Below are 15,341 nucleotides of genomic sequence, written 5' to 3' on the forward strand. Positions count from 1 at the left end.
CCCCCCGACCGAGCCAGAGCTGGAGGAGATGGGCACTGAGAGGGAGGACCGCCCCAGACCACCAGCCACCCACAGGCACCTGCACAGATCCAGGCCAGCAGCGATGATGAAGGCTCAAGCAAGAGGACCCTCATCATCGACGTTCCATCCTGCCCATCCAGCCTGACCCCCTCCAACCACACCTCACCTGAGTTCCTGGAGGGAACCACAGGTATGTACCCTACACACCCATGGCTGTGGGCCCGGGAGGGGGCACACAGTCCCGCACGGGGTGGCCACAGCCCACCCACAGGGACATCAGCCCCAGGACACAGGCAGGCCAGATGGCCCCCCCACCCCAACCCCAGAGGGCTGACGTGTGGCACCCAGCACCATACGGGCTGGACAGCACCATGGGCCGCCAGGCCATGGAGGGATGGAGGGTAGCAGAGGGCAGCTAGTGTTCCTGCAACTCAGAGGGGGTACCCTGGATGTGGTCCCAGCAGGGCCCCTGGGATGAGGTGGGAGGGATGGGAGGGTTCAAGGGGTCCCTCACCAGGACTAATGGCCTGTTCCTCTCCCCTTTTGTCCCCACAGATCCAGCAGCCAGCAGCCGGGCCAGCCCCGCCATGGGCCTGGGGAGCCCGACTACCAAGGGCGAGGGGGAGAGGCCCAGGCCTCAGACGGGACCAGAGCGGGGCTGCCGCCTGTCTCTCTGCAGGCACCACCAGGCCAGGGAGGAGGCAGGGGACACAGCCCACATGGCCGCCCTCAGGGAGCTGACAGCCATCGTGCAGGAGTGGCTTGCCATGGAGCAGCAGGCATGGGACCGGGTGCTATCCAAACTGGACACCCTCACCCAGGCTGTGGTCAGCCACCTGGCCCCTGCTGCTGCTCCATCATGGGTCACTCCCACACCCACATCCCACGTAGCCCCCCACCATCCCTCACACCCCGTCGCCCATGTGTCCAGTTCCCCCCCAAATGGTTCCCCATCACCCCAATCCCCCATCCCCCTGCATCCCCCACAATGCCCCCCCCGAGGAAGCCAACCTTGAGGCCCTGCTCCCTCCTCACCTCCCGCCAGCCAGCCTCATCTGCCTGGCCCACAGCCTGCGGGCCAGGGCTGGCTAGATGGAGGCCGAGCCCCCAACCCCCCCTCCCCTCATGCCAAGCCTGGCAAAGGCATGGGGACCGCGCCCAAGCCAAACCCCTACCTCCCTGTGCTGTCAGCACCAGCCCAGCCCTGGCTGGCCCCCAGACAAGAGGAGGAGGGGGCGGGTGTGGGTGATGGGATTCCCTGCCATTGAGCCCCATGGAGGGGTAAGGCCCCCCACCCCGGCTCCCTGTTCACCCTCCTCCCACCCATATATAGTTTTCCCCATTCACCCTCCCCCCCGGCACTTGCAGCAGATGATCCGGGGAACCAGCTGGGGACATTGCATCCTGAGGATGGTGTCCAGGAGGGTGGCTATTGTGCTGGCCACCCAGAGTCGCTGCAGCACAGCAGCCAGGACCGTGGCCAGGGTGCTGGTCATGGCTGCGATGGAAGGGGGGTGCTTCTCGGAGTCCATGGGGGCCCAAGATGCCACCTCTGATGTGTGTGTGTGTGTGTGTGTGTGTGTGTGTGTGTGTGTCTCTCTCTCTCTCTCTCTCTCTCGCTCTGCCTGGGGACAGGGTTGCTGGCCTTCAGCGTGTGCAGGCTGAGGCAGGGGGGCCCTTTAAGGGGACAGTGGGCAGCAGCCCTGGAAGGGCTTGTCCACCATGCGACCCTGCCCGTGGCGCTTCCTGCCCCTGCTCTTTCAAAAGAACACCCTGGTATGTGTGGACGCTCTCTTTCGAAATTGTGCTGAGGGCCTTTCAAAAGAGCAGACCAAACCTTCAGTCCTCGCTGGTGTGTGTAGACTCTCTGTTTCAAAAGAGCAGCTTTCGATGTTCTCTTTTGGAAAACGTTCTTTCAAAACAGAACTGTAGTGCAGATGCAGCCTACATCTTTCCTTCATTCCACTATAGGGCTCCCACTGGTGTCAGGGATGGGGAGGGAAAAAAAAAAGGTCAAATATAGCTTGATGATTATGTGCCAGTCAGAGCTATTCTTTCAGTTTGTCTGCATACTCAGACAGACATCACCATGTCTGCTACACTTGGGTCACATTTGGAAGATTTTCTTTATGACAATGAAAGGTTCAAACTTCTTTTTAAAAGAAACTGTAATTCTGCAGAACCTCAATATGACTTGTTGGCCACACAAATACATCAGGTGGGCTGGATCCTTACTTGTCACTAGGCGTCTGATATCATTGACTGAGAAGTTTTGGACTATGGATACAAGAGTATTCAATGTTTCTATTCTCATGGCCACCTGTGCACAATTTAGAGTAGATCCAAACTCTAAGTTGTGCGGTGCCAGACTACCTCTCCAGCCAGCCCCAAGATGAAGGGAATAAAATAATTTGGAAAGCCAGCTTTGCCTTCCTTTGAGTCTTGGGTTGAGCAGAGCTTGGCTAGACCTGAAAAAGTAGTCCTTCACATTTGAACCGCCAATAAAATAAGAACGGTATTTCTCTTTTTTTGCATCATTTAATTCACTAATTACTTTTTAAAATAGTTTTTCTATTAAGCGTCTCTATTCCTAGCTTAACAATATTGCAGAAGTATTTTGTTTACTGTAGCAAAATGGCAGCTGTGCTATAGTTAAGTTTGAGAGTTAAAGTTTAAAGAATGTTTAAACTATTCTGAGGCTATGTCTACACTAGCACCCTCCTTTTGAAAGGGGGATGCTAATGAGAGATGTTGGGATATGCTAATGAGGTTCTGCAATGAATATGCAGCATCTCGTTAGCATAATGGCAGCCACAGCACTTTGAAAGTTCCACTTTCGATTGCACGTGGCTCGTCTAGGCAGGGTGCTTTTCGCAAGGACCTTGTACACTTCAAAATCCCCTTATGCCTATTACCAAATAGGAATAAGAGGATTTCAAAGTGTGCAGGGTCCTTTGGAAAAGGACTCTGTCTAGATGAGCTGCATGCGATCAAAAGCAAGACTTTCAAAGTGCCACGAGCACAATTATGCTAATGAGGCACTGCATATTCATTGCAACGCCTCATTAGCATATCCTGAATTGTCTCATTAGCATCCCCCTTTCGAAAGGGAGGGTACTAGTATAAACACAGACTAAGTTTTAAAATCCACTTGTTTACTCAGATTGCACTTTTTGCGGTAAAAGGTGGGTTAGTGGTTCAAATTTCGATTAATTTGAGCAATGGGTTCCCAAGATATAGTTTCCCTAAAAAGGTACCTTTAAATTACCACCAAACTTTAGCCTTTCCTGCATGTACTATTGTTGATCTCCATGTTACAGGTTCTCTCTTCTGCCAGCAATTCCCAAATGGTATCAATATCTATCACCAGTATCACCCCAAAAGTTAGGCATTTGGGTGCCTCAAGAATAACCTGCCTATTGTCCACTTAATCCATGTCACCTTCCACTAACATGATTGACATAAACTGTATGTTTTCTAAAACAAAATATTTGTATTAATGTAAGTAATAATCCCTATTACAATTTAATCTAAAATCCTAAATAAGACACATCTCTTATTCCAAGTTAGAGGGCATTTAAATTGCAGTAGCATAAACAGTTCAAATGACTCTAAGTTAACGGTTCCCAACCTTTTTGAGACAGTGATCCATTGTGACAAATCAGTAAGATTTAGTGGCCCAAGGCAATTCAAAACCCCCTCGCAGCCCCAAAACGCTCACACCCCCAGGTTTAAAGCCCTTGCAATCCCAAAACGCTTCCCCCGCATCTACAAGCGCTACTGCTACCCCCTTCTCCTCCGTGCGGCTCTCCCCAGCCCTCCTACTTCCTTCTCCCACCTGCAGCACAGGCAGGTCCCCGCCCTGCTGTGCTGAAATGGGACTCAGTTTAACTGATTTAAATGCCGGATCCCTCCTGTTGGCCGTTAAGCCAAATAAATTGAGTTCCATTTCAGTGCAGCAGGGCAGGAACTGAGAGCTGGAGGAGTGAGCGGCAGCAGCGACAGAAGCTGCAAATGGCTCCTTAAAGAGGTACATGCCGCTTGGAGCTGCCCAGCTGGCAACACTTAGAAAATCTAATGGTGCCCCATGTTTGGATCCCGACCCATAGGTTGGGAATCCCTGTTAAGTGATGCACTCTTTTATACATGATCAGTCTGTAATAGATCACTGGCAAAAATTCCTAACTTAAATTTTTTAGTTTTACATAAGAAAATTACAGTTAACAACCATTCATTTGCATGTTTACTCACGCTAAGTGCACTATGCTTAAGCTAAATTATAGATAAAAATAACAAGCTTATTTTCTGGTGATTCCACTGCGTTGTTGCAACTGTTGCTGCTACTTGTTGCTGAAGTGGCTTTCCTCACCAATGTTCTGAGGATTCTAACTTCTCTCTCTCTCTCTGGAACTCTTTGATGCTCTTAACATCTCTTCGTTTGCTTAGTAAGCCTTTACATCGTTCTTCTTGCTCGCTTCCAGCACTTCTTCTCACCAGCTCCTGACTGATCTCTTTGCCTGCTATCCTATCTCTTTTTCTCTCAACTTCCTGCCTTATATACTCTGTTAACAGTCTTTTTTATCTCAGGTGTTGTTCTTAACACCTACTGAGCATATTTACAACAAACACTACCTGACGTTCAGACTGCACATGTTCAAAGCCATACCTTATTTTAGTCTGCACAAACTCACTCACATTGTTTCTACTTCAGAGCCATGATTACCTCATCTGACCCCACTGCTCAGCTCTAGGCCATTTACTTTGTGGCCATACCTCAATGTATTCTACACTAGCTGGGAATGGCCCATATTTGGCCTATTTAGCTTATTTTTGTACTGAGCACGCCCATAATTTGCAGCTTCCATTTTAGAGTGGCGTGTCTGCTACTTACTCAGAATAGAGATTAGTCATACAAAACGGAGGCAAGAGAATTCCTCCAGTAATATTAGCAATTCTTTGATACTATTGTTTGCAAGTTGCTGCGGAAGAGAAAACCTAAAGCAAGAGCTACCTATTTGTAGATCAGTAACCGTTTATGCAGAGCATGCTTAAGTTTGGTATTAATTTGAAGGGTGTAGTGATACTTTCAGTTAGATTGTATGTTATAAGAGTTCTAAAACTTTACATTAAAATTCTGTGTATTTTAGGGATCTATAAAGTCTGCAAACTGCACAGGTTTTTAAATGAGTTTGCCTGCTTGTTCTTTGTATGCAGTCAAAGTGACATCTCTTATACTGTAAAAGGTTGGTAATCTGGCACCCGGATAACCAGCACAATCTGTTAAGTGGTATGCCATGGGCCGGCTGATATGGGACCTGTTACCTAGCCCCGGCTGGCTGCTATAGGGCCAGTTACTAGGCTGGGCCAGCTGAGTAGGCTAGCTGCCTGGGGCTATTGGAGTGGGGCTGGATGCCTGCTGCCTGGCCTGCCTGTGTATTTGGCACATCCCCAATTCCCTGGGGATGCTGGATAACAAGCTTTTAAATTAGATTTGAGTAATCAGATTTGGTAAAATATGGGTAATTCAAAACAAATTAGATACTATTATTATGGACAGGCTCTCCTTGCAGACGGTAATGAATTGGAAAATTTAGGGATTTTTTCTTCGTAACTGATCCTCCAATGGAGATGAGATATTATAGGGACTGGCATTATGTAAGAATTATACTATCAGTTATCTTTTACCAAAGTCACCAAGACATTTTTTTCAAAGGGATTAAAATATCCTGTGCATATTTGTCACTTAAATCATCAGCAACAGAAGAAAATATTATTTTTATTCATCGATGAAGAACTCTTCTCAGTTTCTTCTGAAGTTCTTTTTTTTCTTTTTTTTGCTAAGACACATTTTGTAAACTCTATTTAAAACTTGTGCAATCTGACATTGTTTCACACATCTGCTAGGTAACCAAGAAATTGAAATGAGAAATAAAATCTATCTGATCGTGTGCATCTTGATTTCCCTTCTATTCCCCATACCACTTGGTATCTGAACAATGGAAATTCATTACAAAGACCTGAAAAATTAGTCTGTGTATGTACAGTTCCTAGGGCAATGGATCCTGATTTCTGATTGTGACTTATAGTCTGTTGCCACCATAATTTTACTGCTTCTACTCCTCATAACTATAACAATTAATTATAAATTAATCTCTTAAATTCATTTCCGTATCATGTGTGTAAACTCCATGACTACAACCTCTTCCTTTCTAGTGTACTGTATGTATATATAAATATATAGATACATAGATAGATAGATAGATATGTTTCTGTTTTATCTATTAATAATGCCTTCTGCATCTCAGATGGCTTTCTCTGGGAACACAAGGACTTTAACGAAAATGTAAGCTGAAATTAAATATACGTTTTATTTTACAGATGGCTATGTCCTGAAAAGCAGTTTAGTGGAGACGTAAGTACAAAATGATCTCTGGAAACTTGTTATAATACGTTCAGTTTTGCTGTTGGCTACTCATTATGCAACTAGACATGAAAATAAAATATTTTATTGTATTAATTTATTGATAAATTTTTCATGAAGCTTATTCTTCCTAACAAGTAATCATACTTCCATTTCTATTTGAAATTACATGTGGAACTACCCCTGTATTACTGATGAATAAATTCAAGAGTAAGCACTGAAAAATTACATAAATCACGTCTTAATCCATAATTTGAGTATTAAAATAGCCATTATTTACCTGCATGTTAATTTAATTAAAATTGTGTCGATTTCATATGTTAAAATATATTAGATCAATTTCTCCTCACGTTTTCTCCTGTGTAATCTTATTGAAGCTCCACAGATGTAACCCAAAGCAGAATTTGTCTCCATATTTCTGCTTCCAACCCTCAATATAGTTGCACTGTGTTCAGCATTTAGGGTCTGATCCAAAATGCATTAAAGTCAATAGGAGTCTTTCTAGACTGTAGTGGGATTTGGATCAGGCCCTTAAACAGCAAATTAGATGACAGATTTAGGCCATAACCCTGAGCAGATTTATACATGTACTTAACATTAAACATGTGAGTTGTCCTTTTAAAGACAATGAGACTATTTAGTTGCATAAACAAATGCATAAGTAAATAATTTGTTTTGAAAATATCTCTTTAAAGAGCATGTACTATTTGTAGATTGACATTAGCTAAATGAGTTTTCTAGCATTTGCTTTCTCCAGTCCCATTATTATATGGCTGAGCATCTTCTGAAACATTTTAAGGATATGATAATCCCCTCTACTACTGTTTTCATGTATTGGTTTGAAAAAGAATGTAAATATCAATGACTATTTTATTTTAAATAACACTTCGTAAAAGTAATCACAAAAAGATGATTTTAAAATATTTTTTCTTAAATTTTTGTTTTTCAAAAAAGCCATTTTCCAAAAAATGTTACCTCCATGCAGTGCTTTAAAAAAAAAATGGAGCCAGTACTCAGCTAGCTCCCACCTTCCTGCCCCTCAGCCAATCCCATGGCTGGGGCTGCCAAGATGCTAAAAACACTGTGTCCATGTCTGTTCTTTACTTTCAACTTCCTTTAGCATGTTTTGTTCTCCAGCTGTCTTGATTTCAGAATGTTTCTTCCAAATATGGAGATATCTAAAGCCTATGTATAAATATGGTCTTTCTTTAACCACCTGTGTTTAATTAATGGATGTGTCTCTAGATTATGCTGCCTGAATTTGTATCTATTTGCAGATGTAAATGTATATTATTTTGTGAGTTTTTTAAAGCTAAGATATTTTCTCTTTCTAAATTTACAGTGATGGAGAGATCTATGATGACATTGCAGATGGTAGGTTGCCATTTCAAACTGGTGTAAATTAATAGTTACATGTGAGGTAGTTTAAAATGTATGCTAGTATACAATACTAATATTTTTGCGTTTTCTTTCCTATTCAGGTTGCATCTATGATAATGATTAATCGTGAATGATAGTGTCTGATCTTCACTGGGGGGGTCAGGGTAATCTCTTCACTGGATTTTCACCTGGCGTAAAACATCACTGAAGCTGATTAGTCACAAGTTCTAGATATCATTAGTGATCATCCTTCTACATGTAACAACTTTTGGTTAACCTACCCAGAACTTTGAATCTTTTGGATTTATTGCTTTGACTGGCATTTCTTCTCTGTCATGCCTCATGCAACTACAGTTTGGGTAATGTGAACTGGAATTAAAGTTTTCATCAAATGGAGCCTTTCTGCCTCTCCCACAGTCCACTTGGTCCCTATGAAAACAATCAATTTGGTAACTTCACGGAGAGACGTAATTTCACTGCTGCAAGAATATATGGACCAGCAGACCCAGGTGCCCTGGACTGCCCACTTTGTGGAGGACAACATCACATAAAGGAATGTAACCACCAATGGTCGCCATCACTGTGGTGAAAACAGGAAATAAAAGTGGATGCCAGAGAAACCAAAATATCCTTGATGCATCATTCCAATTTTAAGAGTCAAGTTAAAGCGATACACAAAGACATGTGCCTCCACGGCTAAAGTTTTATACTGTACCAGTATAAACTATAATTCTCTAAAATGTTCGTTAAATGTTTGTATGTTAATTTTGAATACATAATAATTATACAAGAATAAACATAATTTATGGGTTTTAATATGTTTTATGTACAGCACTCTGAGATACTAGCCATGAAAGGCTCTACCTAACTATTTAGCTCAGCAGATTTTCCAGATGTCTATCCTAAGGTTTTACTCTCTGTTTACTGCAAAGCAAACTTGTCAAATTGTTACTGTAGTCTAGGCAATGAAAATTGACTTATAAATGTATAATGGAAAATAGCCTCTGGATTTAATGTATATACTTAGTCTCAAACCACAACATTCTGACATTGAGATTTTTCTTTTAAATATTGTTTTCTTACACTAGGTCAGCCTAATGCAGGGAGCACAACTTAACTAATAAAATCTATTTCTAAAACTGTGCCTGCTTCATTAATGATGATATTTTACAAGTTAGTCTTTAAAAGTAAAATGAGTTATGTAATAATGGATATTACTTTCCACTTATTAGTACAGTAGTGCCTCGATTTATGTTAGAGTTGTGTTCCCATGCACCCTCGTGTTACTGGAATTTTGCGTAAGTCGGGTGGAGGGGGGCGGTGGCTTTTTTTCCCCTGTCAGACCACTAGTTCTGCAGCCAGGGAAGCAGCAGGAGCTCCTTTTGAAAGGTAAGTCCTGGGCTGTGGGGGCAGTTGGGGAGGGTTAAGTCTGGTGGGGGGTTAGGGCTGCAGGGGAACTGGGGATGGAGTTGAGCAGGAGCTGTGTGCAGAGAGGTGGGGTGGTTGAGCTAGAGCCACGCGCGGGGGTCATGAGCCAAAGCCATACTCAGGTGGTGAGCTGGGCCATGGGGGGTTTGAACCAGGGTTGTGGGGGTTGAGCTGGAGCTGCACATGGGAGGTTTGAACCAGGGCCATACATGGGGCATTTGAACCCTGGGGTGGGGGGTGCTGAGCCAGAGCCGTACAAGGGGGTGGGAGGGTCAGCCAGAGCCATGCGTGGGTAGGGGATGAGCCAGAGCCGTGTGTGGGAGGTGAGCAGGGCTGGGGGTGGTTGAACTGGGGCTGGGGGAGTGTTGAGCCAGGGCTGGGAGGAGTGGGATTTTGAGTTGCACTTAACTAGCGTTAACGCAAGTTTAGCCCACCTCAAAATCATGCATTTTGAGGGTTTACTGTATCAGGGTCCATTGGAAATATAAAAATATTAACAATGAATGCCAAACATAGAAAAATTGTGTAGAAACTGAGATTTTATTTGTATCATCTCAGGTCTTGTCCACATTGGGAATTTCGACTATCATTAACTGGCTAACGCCAGTGTAGTAGGATTAGTGTAAAGCCCAAGTGAAGAGAGGCAAAACTGCTTTAAACCATGACTTCCAATAATGTACCTTACCCTTGCTTGGTACCAGAATAAGTATAAATTACTGCTTATAGCAGTTTAGCCTGCATATATCCAGGTGACATCTTAGTTCACTAGGGCCACATCTACACACAAGAGTTTTGTACACAAACCAGGGTTTTGCAGGCAAAACTCACGGAGCGTCTACACACAATTTGTTAGCAGAAACTGACAACAAAAAAGCTGTGTAGATGCTCTGGGGGGGCCCTCTTGTCAATAGAACGGATCAAAAGATTGATCTGGTTTTATATGTAGATGCAATTTGTTGACAGAATTTTCTAGTGTAGACATATCCTGGGAGTTTTGCTGTTGACTTCAGTAAAACCAAGATTTTACCCCATAGTTTGCACTAGGACAGAAGTTCTCAAACTGCGATCTGCAGACCATGAGCTCCATTCAGGTAGTCCATGGATAGGTCCTTCTACGGTAAGCACCTAGGTGGCTGCACATGAGAATGAAGGGCTGCCAACCCTAATTATAGGAGCCATGCAGATGTGGTTCCATTAATCAGGTGCCTGGATCTTGGAAAAGATACACATGTAAGATGATGTGTGGCCATGGAGGAATAGCAGGAAGGTGAAGGAGTGTTAGGGTGGGTTGGGGAAATATGGATGGCAAGGAGGGTTAAGGGTGGGTGAGGAATATTTAGGACATGGAGGGCTGTGGGGGGGACAGAGAAATAAGTGACTTTACCTAGCTTCAGGGCTGCAGCTCCTGGGGAGAAATGGTCCTCCATTCCCGGCCTCAGCTCTGTGGCTGCTGTGGTAGGGGAAAAACCCTTCTCCTTCCCAGCCCCAGCTAGCGGGAGGGAGATTTTGAAAGATCATTAAGTGGTCCAGTGAGACTCTCATAAATTTTCAAGTAGCTCATGGGAAAAAAACTGAGAACTACTGTTCTAGGACAAAAATGGCAGTTATTATCTACTGATGATAGGAGAACATAAGAGATAATGCTAGGAGAACATAAGAATGGCCATACTGGTCAGACTTGTTCTTCTGTTATGGGAACAAATAAATAACTTTTCCTTATTCACTTTCTCTACACCTGTCATGATTTTATATACCTCCATCATAAGCTCCACTTAGTCTCCTCTTTTCAAAGCTGAAAAGTCCAAGTCTTTTAAACCTCTCTTCATATGGCAGGTAGCATAATTTCTCTTTGGTATGTGTGCACACCATGGATTTCATACAGAAGTAGTAAGCTGTTCACTGTCTTATTCTCCAGTCCATTTTTTTAATGATTCCTAACATTCTATTTGTGTTTTTTTTGTCAGTTGCTGCACATTGAGTGGACATTTTCAGGGAACTATACACAATTGGCTCCAAGATCTCTCTCAAGTGGTAACAGCTCAATTAGTCCCCATCATTTTGTATGCAGAGTTGGGATTATTTTTTCCAATATGCATTACTTTGCATTTATCAACATTAAAATTTATTTGCCATTTTGTTGCTCAGTCACCTAGTTTTGTGAGATCCTTTTATAGCTCTTCAAAGTTTACTTTGGTCTTAAATTGCTTGAGCAGTTCAGTACCGTCTGCAAGTTTTGCCACCACACAGTTTACCCCTTTCTCCAGATCATTTATAAATAGGTTAAATAGGATTGGTCCCAGTACAGGACCCTAGTGGGACACCACTAATTACCTTTCTCCATTCTGAAAACTGAACATTTAGTCCTACCCTTAATTTCCTGTCTTCTATGAGACTAAAAGTCAGAAATCAGGCAAAAAAAGAAAAAAAAAATCGAAGCTTGAAGAGGTTTTTCATTTTCTGTCTCAGAATGCGTATGCTTACCAAGTTGACAATATTATAGTGCTCTTGAGATGCTGCTTTATATCAGGGATGCTGTAAATTTCCTATGCAAATAGTAGCAAAACACCAAATAAACAGACCCTATGTGGCTATCAGAGAATGTAAACTACACAATTTTAGGATTGTCCCATAATTTTTGCTCCATTCTATAATATCCTGTAAATGCCAGGATTTTGTTTAAATACAATTGTTTTATAAGGCTGCAGCCGCACAAGCATAAACATGACATACTCTGCGATTGGTCTGCATAAAACTAACTACAATTTACAACGTGTAAGCATGTGACCTCATTAGATTTAACACTGAAGTCATTTGGACACCCACCATTAGTGTACACTTTTGACAGTCTTGTCCTTCCTCTGTCTCTGCCTCCTTTCTTCATCTCAGAAACATGGATTATAATATTTTCCTATGACCCAAGAGAATTGTAAAGCTGGATAAATTAGTGAAAGTTCACCAGTATTTAATGATTTTATTGAGAACCATCAAGAAACCCAGAGGAAATCAACCATTCTATATTCAGTGCATGGTTTGGAATATGTGCAGTAAATACAGCAGGAGGAACTAATTGAACAATCAGGATTGAACAACTTCCTTTCCACGTATGTACTGAATAAAGCAGGAATTCTGTGGAAAAATAATGTCAAACAATAATTACAGGCTTTATGCACAATTAAAGACTACAGGACACATACCCAAAGTAAGGCAACATTAAAGTTGCACAGACAAACTTAATTCTAGCATTTCCTAATTTTTTGTGCTTGACTTACATTACCTTACTTACATTCTTGTAAGGTAGAGTTTTTGCAATATGGTTTGGAGCTATGCTGTGCATGTATTAGTATTAAGGCTTGAAATAAGTTACTATAGAAAAGGTCATAACTTTCTGATCCACCAGCTCCTTCAGAATATTAAATTTTTATTTACAATTTTTGTGATGTTTGCACCCCTTTTATTGTAAATATATCCATCTGAATATGACACTATTCAAGTCAGAGAAAAAGACTGAAACTACAACTCTTGTATACATTTGCCTCACTACAACAGCTGGTCCTAAAACCACTGAGAGCTGTAGGATTGGTAGTAGGAAGGGGTCTGCAAGGGGATTCTCCATACACACTGGGTTATTAACACAGTAGAAAGTAGCCTGAGAAGCTGCAGTTACATGGACTGGCAATATAACCCATTGCAGAGCAAATTATTTGTTATTTTATAAGCCATAGCCTATAGTAAAAGCAGAGAAATGGCTCCAAAACCACTGAGTTGGAAAGAGAATTCTCTTTCTCTCAGCACTCCTTGGTCCTCACCCCTTTTTCCCTGGACATTGCATAGAAAGCAACATTTGCTCCTAAAATGGATGCAAACTGACTCTGTTTTGACCCACATGAGTGTTAATGGTGAGGTTTAACTACCTCCTTTTCAATGTCAACTTTCTTAACTATTTCACTGTTGAATACTTTAGCAATCACATTGAACTACTCCAAGTTCGTGCATGGGGTTTGGAATTGTGAAGGTAAAATGGGAGCAGGGTAGCAACACCTTTTGCCTTCTCTTGGGAAGTTTTAAAGCTATAGAGTAGACCAGTCTTTCTGAACCAGGAGTATGTATATCCTTGGGGAAACACAGAGGTCTTCCAGGGTGGTACATCATTTAATCTAGATATTTGCCTAGGTTTACAACAGGCTATATAAAAAAGCACTAGTAAAGTCAGTACAATCTACAAGTTACTTCAATGACTTGTTTTTACTGCTTCATATGCCTTATGTTGAAATGAAAGTACAATATTTCTGTTCCAAGTCATTTATTTGATAACTTGATAGAAAGTCAGCAAGTTTTCACTAGTAGTCTTCTGTGATATTTTTGCATGGTTTTACAAGTAAGTAGTTTTTAAGTGAGTTGTAATTTAGTGGTATGCAAAACAAATCTGACTCCTGAAAAGAGTACAGTAATCTGGAAAGGTTGAATGGCACTTGTATCAAGACCTCAGATTGCCTTATGGCCACGTTTCTCAACCGCTGGTATGCAGATCCTTAGGGGTATGCGAGAAAAGTCTGGGGGTACTTACAATTTTTTGAAAGGGGTACTTTATGCAAAAAGGTTGAGAAACACTGGAGTAGACTATATAAGAGAAAAGACCCCCAATACAGCCTTTATTACTCTGTTCCAATAAGGTAGGCTTTCCTAGCTGAACATTTTCCTGCTTACAGTCACATTTTAAAAAGTCATTACTAATAAAGTAATGTCATATCTGTAGTAGTATGCTGCCCAGTGGTGCCAACAGTCACCATGGGCCCCAAGGCGAGGTGGGAGAGGGGCCTGGTTCCTCACCCCCAGAATGGGCAGGGCATAGTGCATTCAGCCCTTAATGCTGCTCAGATCACAATGCTGCCCCCACCCCAGCCACAGCAGGTCAAAGGGACCTGAAGTAGCCATGGCAGCGGCCAGAGCTCTGGGACCCCTGAAATGCTGGACCCCTTGCAGCTGCCCCCTCTGTTCACCCCACCATCCCCTGTCAGCAGCACTGATGCTGCCATATCATTCGTAACATTGGCTTACATATTGTCTGCTACTGCTCAGTGCAAATTTTGGCAGAAAGCAATGCAGCCCCATGTCTCATTGGAAGCACACACTTTCATCAGATGAAAGAAAAACTATTGGATACCAAGAATGACATTGGTAAAATAAAAATAAATTACTCCAGTAATTTGCTAGTATGTTATGAAACTTGTAATCATTCTGAACTGGCCATGTAAATTACGGTCTATAATCTAATATCTATACATGTTATATTATGGTTATGATAGCTATTGTGATTATTTGGAAACTGGAAGAAATATTCAAAATGTATTGGGAAAAGCCTCACTACAGATTGCACCTCTCTAGCTCAGGACACTTAGGACCTGAGTGGTGTCAACCAAGGGAATTTACTAAACTACAGGCAGTCGATATTTTCTATCACATTACCAACACTTTGACTGCTTACTGGGCTCTCAGAAGACATTTAAGGGCAAATTAGAGCTAAACAACAGCACAGAAAACTGAGAGCCAGGACTGGTGGCTATAAACAAACTTTACTGGACCATGAGATATTTGGCCACACCCATGATGTGGTCATCTGGCTAACTGCTATCATACTAGATTATGGATGTTGCCGGATGAGAGAGTGCTGGACTAGAAAGGTTCAACCTTTACTCAGGGAGGATGAAATTAACACCTTTGCAAGGGGATAGTAAAGATGCCTCTGTAGCACTCAGATCCTACATACACCCTTGTAGTGGCCGTCTGCACGGGGTAAATTGTACACAATTTTTTCCGGGTCTGATTCCATTTTCCTTGAAGTCACATCATTGACTGTAACAGGAACAAGACCACGCATTTACATAGGAATTTAACACAAACATAAAGTTGGCTAGATATTAACATTTTTATCCACTAGCTGGCAGATACATTTCAATACACTACTTCTCATCTCACTTTCCTGCGCTGCATACTGTTCCCAAGTCTTTTGCAGTCTACCATCTGTGTGTTGGTTTGAAGAAGTGCTCTCTTTCTCTTACTCTTTTTCTCTGCCAGAGATGTTGAACAGGTCATA

General features: G+C 42.4%; 1 protein-coding gene across 1 annotated transcript in view; it reads left to right on the top strand.

Moving 5' to 3' along the window:
* The window catches only part of FYB1 (FYN binding protein 1), a 66,868-nt gene extending 57,927 nt beyond the window's left edge, over positions 1–8,941 (top strand). The window contains exons 16-18 of the mRNA XM_074994310.1: positions 6,400–6,433; positions 7,785–7,816; positions 7,924–8,941. Coding sequence (XP_074850411.1) covers positions 6,400–6,433; positions 7,785–7,816; positions 7,924–7,946 — 89 coding nt within the window. The 3' untranslated portion in view covers positions 7,947–8,941. The remainder of the gene's footprint in view (positions 1–6,399; positions 6,434–7,784; positions 7,817–7,923) is intronic.
* Positions 8,942–15,341: the final 6,400 nt, after the last annotated feature.

This window comes from Carettochelys insculpta, chromosome 5 (genome assembly GCF_033958435.1).
Source record: "Carettochelys insculpta isolate YL-2023 chromosome 5, ASM3395843v1, whole genome shotgun sequence".
NCBI classification, from domain to species: domain Eukaryota; kingdom Metazoa; phylum Chordata; order Testudines; family Carettochelyidae; genus Carettochelys; species Carettochelys insculpta.